Genomic DNA, 17,884 nt, shown 5'->3' on the forward strand with positions numbered 1-17,884 from the left:
AATTCCTAATTGTTTTTAGAACACATTTCTGAGTATGCCCTTCGTATACTGGAATATGATAGATCCTATGATTTCCTGGACTTGTTTCTTCTTTCTGAAAGGTGTTTTTCAAGTTTGGAAAATGAAGGAAGTCGTAGGGTAAAAGATCTGGCGAATATTGTTGGTGTGACAAAACATTAACTTTCTGTTTATTCCAAAAAACCCTTTACTGTTCAGGACGTGTGGGTTTGGACGCTGTCATGAAGATTAATGTAGTAGATTCCTGATTCTGGATCCTTCTTCTCATAAACCTTTCGATTATTTTGCAAAAATTTTGACTCGTCCAGAAATTAAACGGCCTCCCCAAATAAGAATCTGAACACCAAGACCACTACTATTGAAGAAAATGGCATATAAAACTTTCTTTGTGCTCTTGCAATTCTTTGCTCTTCAAAGACCCTTGTTAATTTGGTCATGTGCATCTTGTTGTAAATTTTCCTTTGGGGTTCAAAGCAATGGATTCAGGTTTCATTATCAGTGAAAATTTAGACAAACGTGGATACATGTACATGTAACTACAATTTCTAATTTTTAAAAAAAATATTTCGATATTGTTACACGCTCTCGTTTTCACTTATTTGTCAAAACATAGGGTGACCATTGAGTACAAAGCTATTTTACTGTTAAATGTTTCTTTAAAACAGTGTGAACTACCCCCAAAATTATGCCTACCAAATTTGCTACGCGTCTTAAAGTCAATTTAAACATCATCAATGATAATTTGTTGAATTTTGGAAAATATTACATTGGTTTTGTAAGTCCTTGTCGCCAAGGACGGTACCCATTTTGTATGCCCATTTTATCATTTTTGATCATTGAAATCCATCTGCTCAAGTGTCTATAAAACAAACAATGGTTGCTGTAAACATTACACATTTCAGTTAATATTACTTTTGCATTCTTAACAAGTTTTACAGAAGTTTTACATGAAGCGTATAACTTCAATCTTGTTAACCGATTCTTTACCATTCATTTTTAATGCAGTGTCTCGAATAGCCCTTGTTTTCCAGCTTCTCACAATGAAACTATACGATGAAACATGGTCACATAAACGGTTATCAATTTATTAAAGATTCAATCATGAGAGAAAGCCAAGATTAATGTAAAATATTTTCTATGTTGTACGTTATAGAGTTCAGGACATAATTTATTGAACAGCCCTCGTATTTCAGAAATCTATGTATAATATTTCGTAAGTGCACGGTGTTAAAAAAGGAACTTTATTTCGTGTTAGCAGGAATTTCTAGAATACCTGCATCTCTGAATCCAAAGAATTAAACGTATTTGCAGATCATTAGTGTTAGTACCATTACAAACTAATTAATGATTAATGTTGGTTTAATGTCCATTTACTTAAAATTTCAGGATATATGATGGAACCCAGACAGAAGAATTGCTTCGATGATTTTGATAAGTCATACACACCGAACTGCGGAGATAAAGGTCTCGTAAGCGTGAAGTCATCAGCAGCTATGTCTAAGAAATACAGGAAATTCCATAGCAGCTTACAGGAGTACGGAAACAATGCATCTTTTCATGGATTGCATTTTGTGACAGACCCATTGTCTAATAAACCTAGAAGGTAAAATTTTCTTGTCAAAATTCTTGAATAAATTGTAATTTGTAAATTGTAAGTTATTAGACATTATCGGTAAAATTGAATGTAATTTCTGTAACATACGTCGAGCAAAAGATACTTTTAGTAACCAAAATTGAAAGAAATGAAATATGAAATTTACTATAAAATGGGCAAAATGCCTTTGAATAATATATAGATCTATCCCAGTCATGCTTCCACCACTTTTCCCAGCACAATTTTTGAAATTTAGTATTTCCTTTCAACGATTCCCTTTAACTAGGACTATTTGTAACATTGATACGTAGAAATGTTGATCCTTAACAATGGAAAAATTGCAAATCGTTGGCAATTTCAAATTTCTTACCGCTCAAACAATAGTCGTGTATCTCTTTTTTATCACACTGTGAAACAGAATGTTCTTCACTGAAGCACTTTTTTAAAATCACATCTTCAATATGACATTCTACACCAGGAACCGTGGAGTAGCTATCAAAAAGTGGAAATAAGTCAAATTGGAAAATCTTACTCAAATTGTTCATTTGACGTATATTACTGATTTATCTCAAGGTAGCATCTCTTGACTCAGGGTATTTTGTAATTATTTCCGTTGCTGATTGTTCTGTTTGTCTATGCTGTAATGTACGCGATATCCTCGCCAGTCTATTCATTCTTTTTCTGACCTTTCTGTGACCTTTTCTTCAAAATGCTCTCACTCATGAATTCAGTTCAATTTAGTGTTTAGACTATTGTCATGTTGTAAATTTTGAATTTACCGGGTGGCAGTAAATACAAAATTTACAACATGACAAGTTGTAAATTTTGTATTTACTGCCACCCGGTAAATTCAAAATTTACAGCATGACACTATATCAAGGTTCACAATATTTTTCATGTATAAACTTGGAATTGAATGTTCTGAAATATATTAAAATGTCGACCCTTTCAAAGTTTTTATGTTATTGGAAGAGAGTAATCTTATTTATTTATCTTTAATTTATTGTATCTTTTTCGAATTGAAACAGTGTTGCACAAATACTGCTTTTTAAATGATGCCAAATGGCTTCAGAATCATTTTGATATGTATAATGCCTCTTTGTACGATGTGCTATTACTTTCAAATAAACGATTATCAATAAAAATGAACCGAAAAGTGTTCAAACTGAATCGTTTTCCCACAAACTACCGAATTTATACTTTTTTCCCTCACTATTTTAGTTTCAAATAAGTGTAGACTGATGCAGAACTGTAGCGTTATGGTTTTATATCTTAGTCTTTGACCATAACGCTACAGATCCCGTAATGTAAATAAAGTGCAATTTACGGTGCAAGATTTTCTGCGCACTTTGGGGATGTATTTCGCCACTGTCCAGCATTGGTCAATCAACGACTTTTAATCCTCTAATTCTAGACATATTCTTTAACCAACCTGTATATTTTATCCATCTCCTAACCGTTTATACGAGGGCTATTCAATAAATTATGTCCTCGGTGCTCGGAAAGAAACAAAAAAAAAAAGAAGAAAACCGCTATTCAATGATTTTGTCTTAATTATTTTCCTTAAATATGCTCCTTTAATTGAAACACATGTCTGTAATATATTTATCCAATTCCTAATTGTTTTTAGAACACATTTTTGAGTTTGCCCTTCGTATACTGGAATATGATAGATCCTATGATTTCCTGGACTTGTTTCTTCTTTCTGAAAGGTGTTTTTTCAAGTTTGGAAAATGAAGGAAGTCGTAGGGTAAAAGATCTGGCGAATATTGTTGGTGTGACAAAACATTAACTTTCTTGTCAAAGACTAAAATATAAAAGCGTAACTCTACAGTTCTACAGCTAGTGTAGACCAAGAGCTATATATAGTTTGTAATGGCAAACACCTAATTGTAGATATAATTATGATTACTAGAGTATATGAAATCAACCTTTGTCATTTCTGTTTTTGTTTAGGTTATTCTGGCTGCTTCTCCTGTTGGTTTGCCTAGCTGTTTTAGTTTATCAAATAATTGACAGAGTCATATACTTTTATTCATACCCCGTCACTGTAAATGTAAAAGTCAACTACAACAGAACACTGGAGTTTCCGGCAGTCACGATCTGTAACCAAAACGCATACAAGTAAGAACCTTTCTTAATTGTTAACCCTCATAAAACTAGTGTACAAGGAAAAATAGGTGATTGAGATGATTCAAAGACTCTGCTATTAATGGAACAGTATACCGTAGATAATATTCTTATGCTCTATAAATAATTCTTTCATAGTTTTCTTTTTATTGATATTTTCTCATGACTTCAAAGCATTTCTGGACCATAATTCATTTTTTATTGTCTGATATATTTCATCTCTGCTATTTGTTTGAAGCTCTATCAATTATTCAGTAAGCTTTTTATTTTAACAACAGAGAAATAAGTGTTTTACGTCATTTTAAATGAAAAAAGATACATTGAACATAATAGTTCAACGGCAGCCACTCAAAATTAATTAGGGCTAATTCAAATTCTAATTTATATTGGCTCATTAGCAAGTATTTTCTATTTTGCGGTATGTATTTTTTCTTTCTGAAATAACCTATATTAAGCATAAATGTGTCAATAAAGTCAGGTGGTGTATAATAGCAAAGATGGTCTTTATTTGCGAGTGAGATTGTAAGACTAGGATGAAATATGGAGATAAAGAACAGTAATTATGCTCAAAAATTCATTGAAACAATACAACTCGGGAAAAGAGCAAACACGGACCTCTAAAACATCACAGGTGGGAACAAGTGCCACGGACGAGTAAGCATCTTTTGTGGACCGGTCACACCCGCCTTGTGCTTATTGTCATGATCGGGCAAACGGAAAAATCCGTAGACAATTCAGTGTTTAAATAATGGCCTAACATTTAGTATGTAAAACGTCAGTCAGCATTCGACTGACTTGTGATAGGTTGATAGATTGTATTTGCTGACAAGGTCATTCTATCAAACAAAGAACTTGAAAATGATGACTTTAAAAGAAACTGTTGATATCCTCGTTTCATCAACTTGTTTGGCAATACCTTGCATCTTTTTAGAAATTATTCCTACATGGAGCATGCTCGTGCGTATCGAATCAACTGGGAGATATAAACTCCATATGCAGGTGATAAGGGTGTATTTCTACATAATAAAGTAAGGGAAGTTGACGATAAAAAAAAGTTGAAGTCATTACGTTTATCATAATGTTTTGTTGTTAGGTTACCATTAACGCCTTTTTTCTAGTAAAATATCAAAATATGAAACAGATGTTTCAGACTCTGTGGTATCTTTTATATCAACTTCACTGGGATATATCGAATCGGCATATTAATGGAAGTAACTATTGTTGATTTATAATAGGTCGTCGATATATCTAAATGTCGAGTTGAAGGCCACAGCAAGTGTCTTTTTCTTCTTCTCATAATTTGAATAAAATAATAAATATAATAAAGTTTTGAATAAATTCTGCTTCATATAAATACAAAAATAGGTCTGCTAATAGCGAGACGCAATTGGTACCCATGGAAATTCCGACAGATTATTGGAGGGTATGATCTCCAAAAACTAACAAACAGTTAGGAACTCGAGCATTTTTTTAAATATATACTTCAGAGTATATATGTAGAATCAATGCTTTTTAACAAAATAATTTTGCAAATGACCAATGACGAGGTAAGTAAATTTACGAGTTTTTTTATTGAAAAATCAGCTGTCTTTGATGTTAAAAAGCCTGGACTGTGTGTAATTAATCGTTGGGAATGGCTGGATAAAGTGTTGAAAAGTCGTACATTTTGATGTTATTGATTTTGGTAAAATTTTGTGATTTCAAATTTTCTAAAAGTTCCTTGGAGTTTTTAAGTATCCACATGAAATATATGGAGAAAATGAAAAATGAGTGAAATTACCGGTTGTGCTTTTCATGTATTACATGTGTAGTTTTAATTTCTACTAGCACAAGGGGCTACCTCCGTGCAGAAAACCACTAGCCCGACCCCCGAAAATGGTAGCCCCGGGCGTCGGGCGATACTAATTGCACACCCCTATGTGAACTTTCATTCCATTCGATTTAATAGAAATCAATTTACTACATTTTAAAATCAACATGTTTGATAACCCCGGAGCACACTTAACAACATTATAACGTCAAAAATAAAGCGTCATGAGGTTCTCAAAATATTCTCCCTAAACATTTCACACAGTCTGGTCCAATATCTGCTCATTAAAAACTTGTTTCTGTCAATTGAAATTCATTTTGTTATCAATTGTTCCAGTAGCATAATTTTGTTTGTCAAGGTTTCCCTTTTTTTTACCACTTACCTATGCTTTCACAAGATCAGCAAGCGTGTAGCGCCTTTCTCTTTCCAATACCTTCCTAACTGTACGTTTTTTGGTTAGATTTTTACAGATGACCCGTTTCCTCACAGATCGTCCTCGTCTGATACAAAGTCCATATCATTCAAATACCGCCTGGATCATTTGCACACACTCACATGCAGGACTCGCTTTTGAGATATTTCATGCTTCCTACAACATTTTTAGATTTTATTCTGACGTTTTCCAGAATACAACAGAAAATTGTATCGTAAACTGCTGCTCCTTGACGTTCTACGACGTCACCATTTTTGTTTTTTCATTGAGGACTACCTATCTTCAGAAATTGATTTGTTTTCCATGAAGCAAACTATTAATTCATAATTTTGTATATGAAACGATGTAACAATTCTTAATTTAATCGTCTAGATAAAGTGGATTTTTTTTTGGGGGGGGGGGGGGGGGGGGTTAGAGCCATTTTACAGAGGCAATGACTACAGGCATTAATTAGTGTATTGTTTGTAAATTACTAAATTTTGACTCGCTCCGCGAACCAATTTTCGCAGTTTTTAACTCCTATTAATTTTTAAATAAATCAAGATATTTTAAAATTTTTTGATACAAATCATTTGAATTTATTGTTAAAATAATTCTACAAAATTTGGATATAATATGACGTTAAATAAAAAAAAGATATGACAAGTCCACGAACTTTTCCAACAACCCTCGTACATGTACATGTATGTAATGTCAATAAACTTAAATAACTCTTTCAATCAATCTTTATCATTCTCATTCAATCATTTTCGAGGCGGAGATTTCATCATAATTATTCATGATTTTACACTTGGTTCCTGGCTTCATTTATACAAAACGACATGTGGGTTTATTTCCTCATAACATTAATAGATGAACTTAGTTATATGAAGTGTCGTTTAAAACTGTGATAGAAATTGAAAAAGATATGATTCATTGGAGAAAGATACTATTTATAATATTGTTTGATTGTGTCAAAGTGAATCTTAATGATACCATGACATGTCCAACGTTGGAATATTCCATCTTTCCACCACTTTACTATATCTATTATATAGGCCACGATTTGTACTTTTTTTTTTTAATTTTACTCTTTGTTAATATATATACTGTATACGTAGATCACCAAATTTTTGCGAGACCTTATTTTTGCGAGTAATATATATTTGGTATTTATGAGCGGGACAAAATTTGCACGAATGGAGATTTTTGCTGTATATATTCTTTGATAATAAAATTATGAGCGAGAATTAAATTTTCGCGAGCAGACCGTCTCGCGTAATTGCGCGAAAATAAAGGTCTCGTGAATAAAAAGGGATTTACAGTAATACAAACTTACAGAAAAATTACAAAAAAAATAAAAATTAAAGAAAATTTTAAAAAACTATAAAATGAAAATGGTGTAATATACAAAACAAATGAACACTTATGGAAAAGATCAAATACTGCATCAATTGACATGCCATATGGTACAAAAAATGAATTCTTTTCAGAGCAACACTGTCTGCTTCACTGGGTAGATATAGACTCATTGAGAAGATGTACACTGAACCTTTCAACCGCACCGATCTCCGACATTTTTCAGCTGAGAACATTTCTCTTGGCGATCTCTTTCTTCAGTCCTCGCACAGGAAGAATGACTTCATTTTCAGGTATTGTGGGCCACCATCAATACTTACGAAAAAACTTACGTTGTAGTACATGTATATCACTTGTCAGCTTTTAAGAAAATTTCAGTCAGAACCTCTCACTTCAAAACTATTTATTACAATTCAATATTTATAACATATTTGAAATAAACAATGCAAATTATACAACATTCAAATTAAAAACTGCTCACAAAATCATAAACAAAGAATGTTTATTTCTTGTGGTAGAAGGATATTTAGAAGAAAATTGTTCAAATCTACACATTTGTTTGCTTTGATATCTTGGAACTTAAAAACCCTTCACGTTTTTACTCGGAATATTTTTTTTCCGTTATTATGTGCTAGGGATATTTAATATAGGTTTCAATTAATGTTTTTAGAACAATTTCTGCATATTCACTAAATAGACTTTGCTAGGAAATGAAGATATACTGAAGAAGTCAAGATAAAGTTTACACAGTTTTTTGCCTAAAAAATCGCATATTTTGACCAATATCTAAAAAATTAATTACTGACCCCATCTTTTTCTCTCATTCTTTTAAACTACAGAATACTTCCAACCGATCAGCACTGAAGTCATAAAAACCTTGATACAAAAAATATTTTATTGCCTCTTTAGGTTTTTAGTACCCAAAACATGATACCTTTTTATCGCAAAAAGGTCACACAATAATTTATGCGCATTTATTTGCAAGATTTGTCCAATGATAAATATTATTCAAAATATTTTACATAAAATAAGATTATATTTATTGCCTTAATTACATCTGGTAAAATATAACAGAGATTAAACTGATTAACTTAAGATGTACAATTTAAGTGCAAGAAGGTCGGGTTCAATGTACCGTTGCTTAATAAGATGCACAATGACCCCAATTTTTCTTTGCGATATTGAGTCATGCTATATGAGTACTTGTCTAAAATATACTTCTCAAACAATCCTTGATACAGCTAATTTCACGAGTGACATACCTTAATGTATAATTATTTGCAGGATGCTGAGTATATTTTGAAAAGAAATAACATATGGAAAAAGGAATTGTTGTGAGATTTTAAATGCATAAAATGAAAATTTAGATCTTGGGAGCTTTATTTTGATGTCTGTGAACAGATGCTTTCCAGATATCAGAATTTGAACGGCATCTTTCGAATGCTTACATCTGCTTTATAAAATTATGGGAAAGGGTTAAAGGGGCCTAGACACAGATTTGAAGTTAACATTTTTTCAAATTTCTCTATAAATCATGACTTATATGTTTCTATAGCATTTCACACGGAAATGTAATAAAAACTTATTTTATCTGGGAATTATTGAAACTACGAATTTCGGGAGGCATTTGATTGACACATCCTTGCACTTTCACAGAGTAAACTTTATCCTTAGTACATGTACTTAAGAAAAAGAGATATTTTGTTGTGTATCAATGAAAAATATTAAAACTATAATCCAGAAAATTCAGAGTAGAAATGTGAGAAAGCAAAAACAACTCACCAGTATTTTCAGTCCGTTTTCAGTGATGTGTGCAGAGTTTAATAAATTGAATACACCTGGAGAAACGTAAACTATTTTTGCAAACAGGACACGAGCTCTGTTATTGTTAATGTTTATTTAATGTTCATTTCTCAAAATATTTATTAAAATACTGGTTAAAAATTTGAGCATTGATTTAAAATTGTCAACCAATTCTGGAAAAAAGTTGTACCGACTTATTTGCAGGTCAACGGCAAGCCCCTCAAAAATAATCTTTAAAAATTTAACCGACTTATACGCGAGTATATACGATAATCAACAAAAAAATCTTTATCCGATTCAAGAATCTGTACAATTTTCAATGATAAGAAGTTTATTTTTTTTGTCAGAATTGAGCGATTGGATATATTTATAGTCAAAATGAGAAAAGTCTTTGTTGAAGCTGAATAAAAGATTACTTCTCGGTGAACTTTGTTTAAGTGCATGCAGTTGCATTGTTAGAAAGGTGACGACCTCTTGTTTTCCCCCCTACAAACTTAATCATCAAAAGACAATTCATTGACTACAACTAAATCCTATTAATTATTCAAAAGAGCTCCTTGACATTCTTCAAATCAAAGAATTGACATTCATTGACAACATCTTATAGCCCTATTTATTATTTAGAGGTGTCCTTGAAAACTTATTAGATTAAACATGCAGTTATACTTCAGATCTTACAATAAGGCGATTTGACAGTAATACAAGGGTCATTCAACAAATACGTAGATAACGTCGCTCATCGTCCTATTATTTTTCATACTTTCAAGGCCAGCATATTATCAAATTTGTCAAAACGTTTATTTTGTCGATGTGTGCAGTTTCATTCTCTTTGATTAAATGGAACTCGTAATTCTTGTATTTAAAATGAACATATATTGTCACCTCTGAGCATTCTGACGACATTGTACTGTCACAAACATAACGTAAATTAGGGTTTCTCAAAACAGTTGGGTGCATTAGCTAGTCATTAAAATTGTCTCTATACCTCTTGATACTTGGTTTGCTTACAATTATTCATTTAGCATAAGTTAGTTCGTCATTTGTCTTCATTTATCGCGTTACCCTGCTCTCATAAGTTCTGCAATAGTTAAGCGCCAAAAGCTTTCCATGGCATAATTTACTTTGACAAGATTTTTACTGAATATCCATTTCCTAAAAAGGCCGTTCACTATCCGATACAAAGTCTCTTCCATTCAAATGCTGGCTTTACCATTTCTACACAAATGCACGACTCACTTTTGATAAATAGCCTGCTTTCCCATCATTTTTTGAGTTTATCTGTTTTCGAGTTTCCCTGGTGAAACACAAAATTATATTGCTAATAGCTTATCCATTACGTCCTCTAGCGTAAAGTAATCTTTTTTTTCATTTTCAATGATGACTACCTGTATCTTGCAACCGTTTTTTCCTCAACAAAGCAATATACCGGTATTACGTCGCAATTTGGCACTGAAATGATATAACTATACTCGATTTCAAGGTTTAAATTTTATTTCATTTTAGCTCCAATTTACAGAGATATGACAATAAACATAATGTTGTGTGTTTGTTAATAACTAAAGAATCACGCACGCTAACTCTCGATTCCCGCCTACATTTTACAACCATTTAATTCAATACAAATGGCAGTTTGGCCATTAAATTTGACTGAATTTAAAAAAGAGTTCATTATTAATTGATTCGTAATTTAAAACCAGTGTCAAAAACTTAATTGGTCCTATTTACGACTCTTTTCAAAAGGGGGGTTGAACATTTTATCCATTGAAATCAGGCATTAAAAATGCTTGATTTTCAAACACGTATGGAAATGAAAAAATGACCTTTAAAACTTCCCGTATATTTAACTTATGTAAAATTCAGCATAAAAGACTGCTAAAAGACCTTATTTTATTTGTAATCGCATTTGAAATTGATAATAAAATGACAATTTTCGCAGTTTTTTGTCTGTAAAAATACCTCCCCCCACTCCCGTGAAACAACAAAAGCTTTGGCATGAATTTGTCAAATAACAATTTATAAAACCCATAATAAGGAATTTTTGTTTCACCGGGTGGGGGGGGGGGGGAGGGTTGGTTAAAAATATTTTCCGTTTTCCGTTAATTTCTATTGTGAAAAACGCAATTTTTACCAAAATATCGCTCTTAGTTTTCCCAAATAAGTTTTGTTTTTTTTGAAAATTCACATAAATATCTATATAAATATGAAAAATCATTCAAATATGTTAACTTTTGAAATTTGATTTGGAGATAGGCGGCAGAACAATACTATCGTTCGCAGTTTGCTCCTTGATCGCATTTCAGCAGTTTTAATTTTTTTAAAACAATTTTGAAATTCACCGTGAGATATATTTTTAATTCAAATACGTATACAATACGTTAAATAAAAAAAAGTTATGACAAAAGTCACGCATTTTGTTTGAATGACCGCCGTATCAAATAGTTTCTGTTAATAAAACAAATTTAGTATTTCTAGTAATTAAATGAGTGCTCTATATTTTTAAAGACGTATTTGGAAAGGCAAGCCTGTTGATGAGAAGGATATACATACAGCCTTTACCGACCATGGAGTTTGTTATACCTTCAAAAACTACGGGCTTGATGACTTTGTAACATCCCCGGGTAATATTTCACATGCAAATCATGTACATAACTCCCCTTTATTCTTATATATAATTATATATGTTATATTCAGTAAAAATTTGTATTGCATAAATATTTTAATGAAAAATGGGGAAAATATGCATGTGCGAAATATAATTTTCCCAACAAAATAAATTAAATGACTAGTGCAAACCGTATATCGTGACAACGATTTCTTCTTAAGTATACCTAACTTGTTTAGTGTTTGTTTATATGAGTCATATTATTCAGGTGTTGAAAATGGGTTGCTTTTGACACTGAACATTGAACAATATGAGTATATGCCGGGACCTCATGATGCAGCAGGGATAAAGATGCTTCTTCATGATCGAAATGAAATTCCTCGTGTCCATGCCCTCGGTCAAGCTATACCGCCAGGGGCCCATGTGTTTGTTGGTGTTAAAATAGTAGAGGTAGAAAATAATTTGTTTTGGTCTGTCGTGTCTTAAATATTAAAACAATGAGAACAATATATAAATTTAAGTTCTTATCAAACTTATAACATTTGTCACTATGTACATGTAAAAGATGCTTAGAGGGTCCTTAATTCAAATTCAATTTTTGATCAATCATAATACCCCAAAGTTATACAATAACCATTCATTAGACACAATATCTATCGATCTATCTATCTATCTATCTATCTATCTATCTATCTATCTATCTATCTATGTAATCTCTCTCTCTCTCTCTCTCTCAACAGTATAATTTTCCTTTTGCAAAACAAGCTGAATCGGTAAAATAAAAATTCATGGTAATTAATAGAGAGTTACTTTAAATCATAACATTTAAATCTTTTTTGGGAACAGGTATCGAACCTCCCTCCTCCACACGGAACTTGCCAGGATAAAACTCTGGAGTATGAAGACGTGTATTCAACAGAAGCTTGTCAGTTAGACTGTCTTACCAAAAGGGCGGCAGCAGTTTGTGGCTGTCGGTCATTATTTATGCCTGAGAAAGATGGTTTCTGAATATTTAAAATTTCAGTCTTTTTATAAAGAATTATGTTTAAACTTTCCCGAAAAAAGAAATGGCTTTCACATATGTTAATTGTATTATTTAAGTTTATAATTCAGATATATAAATGTTTAAGGTTAACATTAGTACTTCACTGTAACATAAGTTTACTCTCAACTGTTTCCCTTAACGTTTTACATATAGTATCAGATATTATATTTCTATGAAGTAAGGGCTTATGAACTATTTGAGAATATAAACTCATTAATGGTCGAACTCACATAGTACCTAACACACTTTTTCATTGGCTTGAAATAAGACTTTAGCAAAAATTAAGTGAGCGACTTAATAGAAGAAATTATCAGTTGTTGAAAGGTATAGATTTTTATAAAATAAAACAATATTTATATTAAACAATTGTTTAACTATTCAGGATTTCCTCCTATCTGCACCCTGGATGAATTCTATGGCTGCCTTCATGATGTATTAGGTAAGTGTTTCTAGTCTGTATTCTTATAGGTACCTATATTATTGACAAACCAATGTATTGGTTTTAAGCATAAGTTTTAATGATTATCAAATATAAATTTTGCATAGATTTGATTCGTTAACTTCGAAAATAATTAATTTTACCCTGTACAAAATTACTTAAAAGAAATATTTATATGTATTTAAGGCCATCTTTTAAAAAAAAATGTTTGCCCTCTCCCGACCGACTGACTGAAAAGGATGCGACTCAAAACTTTTTTAACATATAGGAGTAATTTTCTCATCCAATTAATTACTATTTTAACTTCAAATTCTTAATTTTTTTATCCCCCCCCCCCAATCCAATCTAATTATTTTATCCTGAGTCAGTAGGGCAAGTACACATTTTTTTAAGGTGGCCTAAGAAAAAATGTTTGTTTTTTTTTTCAGACACATTTCCAACAATATCTGAAAAACTCTGTGACTGTCCAGTGCCATGTAAATTCAGACTTTATGAAACAGATATATCATATGCCAGCACATCAGCATACAGTTTAAACAAATTTTTAAATGAGGATGATAAAAAGAATTTGTCTCGAAAAGTGTTAGAAGGAGCAGAAGTGACGTCACGTTATGAAGAAACGCAATTTTCGAAGGTTCAATATCTGTACAGCCAGATGATAAACGACATAGAAATAGTACGGAAAAGAGTCCTTGTTAACTTAAAGGAAATTGTTAATGAAGCCTTAATTGGTGTTAATGAAAGATATCAAGAAATTAAAGACCATTATATTTGGAAAGAATACTTGTACAGGTATCAAGCTTATATTCTTCAAAAAAATTTCATGCGTCCTCGCGATGCATATGAAGAGCGCACTTTCCATATAGTGGCACTGGGATATGCCGAATACATAATGACTATAGAGAGTAGAATTCGCGAACTAGCGAATAAAAATTTCACAGATGGACCTACAAGGCAACTTTGGTATGAAGACACATCAGACCTGTTGAAAAATAGGGAAAGGATAATAGAGATTGCCTTGATTAATTTTACATCTTTGGTAGAGGCATACGATACTGGAATACAAATCTTCAATTACAAATTCTTTTCTACACCTCGTTCACATAACATTCCTGCTGCACCAAAATTACTTATTAAGGAATCACGAGTTCATAACAGCTATGCAAGGAAGTATGGGAAACGATTTGGGACTTATCTTCAAAGAACAATTACTATTCTCAAGTTTTGTCAAAAACTGTTGGATGATGCCTATTTTCATACGACTTTGGACGAAGGAAATATGACAGAGTGCCGTGAGACATTTCGATATCTTATGAGAAATTGGGTGTTTGCAAGAAGTGTGTTTTACTTTGATACCATAAATTGGCCTCTAAAGCAGATTGAGGACCGACAGCAAAGATTTGACACACAGTGGAACGAATTGAAGACAATGTTTGCAAATCTGAATCAAAGTTTAACTTCACTGAAGACCGACATACAACTTTTTGAAAAGAATACTTTTGAGAATATTGAGGTTACACGAGATTCTGTAGAGGCCTATTTGAATGATACATTGACAAAGCTTCATATCTCGGAAATATTCACATCTGTCACCTTTCAACAACTGTTAACGAAGTTTGATATATTTTTCCAACAAATTCGTTCTAGGGAAAAATCCTTATATGATTGGCTGAGCCAAATGCAGAATGATGCTTACGGTATTTTTAAAGTAATAGTTTTAGACGAGGATTCGTGGGAATATTACAATTTTACGGGACGGACAGATTATTTGGGTAATATTTCTGACATTGAGGGGAACTTGATCGAAAATTATACTTCAGTAGCCGAATCAATGCAGTTTTCTGTCTGTGTGAACGGAAGTGATTCAGTTTTGCTGTCGACATTGCAGGATTTCGTGGATGAAATGACGTCATATAAAGACTCTCTGAAGATTGATAGCAGTTTTATCAAGTAAGAGTTGTTTTATCAAAGTAGCTTGCTTTCTCTGTAAGAAATAGGCGTATTTTATAAAGAATTGCCACAATCATTTACCATAGGAATCCACAAATACAATAAGCGATATAGATTCTTGTATATTTTATTCATATTTTCAACTTCCAGGGATAATTTCCTGCAGGTAGACATTTTTTATCGCCAGATGAGTTACGAAGAAATTCACCAGCAAGAAGCATACGGAATGTTTTCTCTTTGGTGTAAGTGTCGAAATCCCGAGCTTAGTAGAATTTAGAACTTTTTTTGAATCAGCATTCAGAACGGTTGGAATTGTTGAAATATCATAGTAAACCAATACTTATTTCCAATTGAAATTTCATCAGTATGATAGAAATTAAAATTTTCATTTCATTAATTAAAGGGCGGAGATAAAAAAAAATTGATTTATTGTGAAATGTTTTATTTCAAAAATAGAAACGCGGAGATTAGGGAAATTGATTGATTGTTTACTGTTTAATGCTGAGTTGAGAGTATATCAATCATATTTTGCGCTTGAATTTAACCTAACAAAATACTATCGTTAATTATAGTAAATCAAAGTTATCACTATATTAAATCAAAGTGTTTAAAGTTATCACTAAATGTATAGTGTCATAGTTATCACTATAGTCAATCAAAGTTATCACTATCACTATAGTCAATCAAAGTTATCACTATAGTAAATCAAAGTGTTCAAAGTTATCACTAAATGTATAGTGTCATAGTTATCACTATAGTCAATCAAAGTTATCACTATCACTATAGTCAATCAAAGTTATCACTATAGTAAATCAAAGTTATCACTATAGTAAATCAAAGTGTTCAAAGTTATCACTAAATGTATAGTGTCATAGTTATCACTATAATAAATTAAAGTTTTCTAAGTTATCACTATAGTAAATTAGAGTTACCACTATAGAAATCAAAGTTTCAAAGCTACCACTATAGAAAATCAAAGTGTGAAAGTTATAAGTATTGTAAATCACAGTTAAACTTAATTAATCACATTGCGACCCCATTAAGCCTTCTCGAAAACTAGAGAAACTATGATTTGCTTGTGAAGAGGATTGTAATATTTGACACGGGGCACCATTTAAAATCCCATCTGATGAACTTGAAATACAGAGAAAAATGTATTTTATGAGTATTCATTAAGAAAAAATTGTTAACTGACAATAATACACAGTTGTGAAAAAAAAATCACGTTCATTAGAAATTCTATATCATCAGAACTGCCTTTTTTCTGCAGGTGATATTGGAGGAACAATGGGGCTTTTCCTGGGAGCCAGTTTCCTGTCTGTTGTAGAAATTGTGGACTTTATACTAACCCACACAACCTATCAAAAGAAAGAAAACAAGGATCAAACTAAAAAACAGTTCCTGTAGAAACAAATCAACTCTCTACCTGCTTTCTAACAACAGAATTAGATTTTTTTTATCGAGAACTTTTAGCTAGTGTGCTTGAATTTTATTTGGTCTTACTTATAAAATGCTATAAAGAGTTGAATAACAATCAAAAGACGTAGTACTTGCTCTATTGTGTAGACAACTAATGAATGACGCGTGTTGTTATCAATTACAATGGTTTTTGGAATACGAAATTAAATGTCATGATTTCCTGGATTGATTTTTATTTGTTGATCAATAGTCACGAGATCATAACTAACACTAATTCATCTCATATATACAGGCCATAAATAATTTTGTAAAAATGTATCGAAATTAAATCTTAAATATAATCATGTGACACACTTCGAAAGAGATAAATACGAGTATATGTTTACTTGCATGTTAAATTTTTGAAACATCAATTTTCTTTTAAAAAAAAAAGTAAATGAAGAGTTATTTTGATGTACTTCATCTTCCATATATCTGTAGGCATACTTTTAGTAGAAATTTTGTGTGCGATCAACAGTAACCGTTCTGGATTTTAAAAAAAGTAATTTTGTTCGGCGAGCGCCTTTAAAAAAATGCGACTCAAAATCCCTCTTATTTTTGTTTGCTTCTCCTTTCATGAAATAAACTTATCGCAAAATTTAAACTTATGTTAACTTGCTAGCTTCCAGTTGACATAATGCTATGCCTAGATTTTATGTTGCTGCTGCAATATCGCTTTATCGCTATAGGGCGTCTTGAAGCCGGGGAGTCCAAGTATACAGTTGCTGCAGTTGGTCAAATATTTATAACGTTAACAGGACCACAATTTCCCATCTTCGGCAGATATTCTAAAAACCGGTTCCACAAATGGCAGGTCGCAAACTGGTCGCCAACGCATTATATCAACGAAACTGGATCGCTACATCGCTACATTCAGATATTATCTACGCAGCAGGATAGCAAGGGAAACTATCTCTCCAATACCTGTCTTCGCAAAGTATCAGCGCAGACTGGTGACAGAAGAAGGTGTGGTTGAAGAATTTCATCTTGATACCCATTGGCTGTTAAATAGCCTGGAATGTGAACCAGCTGTGTTCATTGGTTGTATGAAATTGCACCCAACACCATAACATGAACGCCACCAAATATTAGGCCCCTTTTTGTTCTTGTTGTATATTAATGATCTTCCCTTACATGTATGTCATACAAACATTGATGTGTTTGCTGATGATGCAACTCTGCATGCTTATGAGAATAATATATTGAGTTTTGAAACAGCTCTAAATTCTAATTTAGTAAATATTGGAAAATGATGTTTAGAAAA

General features: G+C 32.1%; 2 protein-coding genes across 2 annotated transcripts; both read left to right on the top strand.

The window, feature by feature from the left end:
• Positions 1-1,412: 1,412 nt before the first annotated feature.
• On the top strand, positions 1,413-3,740 carry LOC133191900 (acid-sensing ion channel 5-like). Its single transcript, XM_061327651.1, has 2 exons — positions 1,413-1,621; positions 3,569-3,740. The coding sequence occupies exons 1-2, from the start codon at positions 1,413-1,415 to the stop codon at positions 3,738-3,740; spliced, it is 381 nt and encodes a 126-aa protein (XP_061183635.1).
• Positions 3,741-11,712: 7,972 nt separating this feature from the next.
• On the top strand, positions 11,713-16,637 carry LOC133191897 (uncharacterized). Its single transcript, XM_061327644.1, has 7 exons — positions 11,713-11,744; positions 11,997-12,178; positions 12,575-12,728; positions 13,156-13,212; positions 13,641-15,162; positions 15,313-15,404; positions 16,433-16,637. The coding sequence occupies exons 2-7, from the start codon at positions 12,047-12,049 to the stop codon at positions 16,567-16,569; spliced, it is 2,094 nt and encodes a 697-aa protein (XP_061183628.1). The 5' UTR covers positions 11,713-11,744; positions 11,997-12,046; the 3' UTR covers positions 16,570-16,637.
• Positions 16,638-17,884: the final 1,247 nt, after the last annotated feature.

The sequence above is a fragment of the Saccostrea echinata genome, unplaced genomic scaffold (genome assembly GCF_033153115.1).
Source record: "Saccostrea echinata isolate AGI-Se365-2 ecotype Australia unplaced genomic scaffold, CSIRO_AGI_Sech_v1 ptg000025l, whole genome shotgun sequence".
In the NCBI taxonomy this organism is placed as follows: Eukaryota; Metazoa; Mollusca; class Bivalvia; order Ostreida; family Ostreidae; genus Saccostrea; species Saccostrea echinata.

Bases quoted from the DNA above. Each gene is read 5' to 3' on its own strand.
- LOC133191900 (XM_061327651.1), top strand. From the start codon at position 1,413: ATGGAACCCAGACAGAAGAATTGCTTCGATGATTTTGATAAGTCATAC. The intron at 1,622-3,568 runs GTAAAATTTTCT...GTTTTTGTTTAG, and splicing joins TTGTCTAATAAACCTAGAAG to GTTATTCTGGCTGCTTCTCC.
- LOC133191897 (XM_061327644.1), top strand. From the start codon at position 12,047: ATGCCGGGACCTCATGATGCAGCAGGGATAAAGATGCTTCTTCATGAT. The intron at 15,163-15,312 runs GTAAGAGTTGTT...TTCAACTTCCAG, and splicing joins ATTGATAGCAGTTTTATCAA to GGATAATTTCCTGCAGGTAG. The intron at 15,405-16,432 runs GTAAGTGTCGAA...TTTTTTCTGCAG, and splicing joins CGGAATGTTTTCTCTTTGGT to GTGATATTGGAGGAACAATG.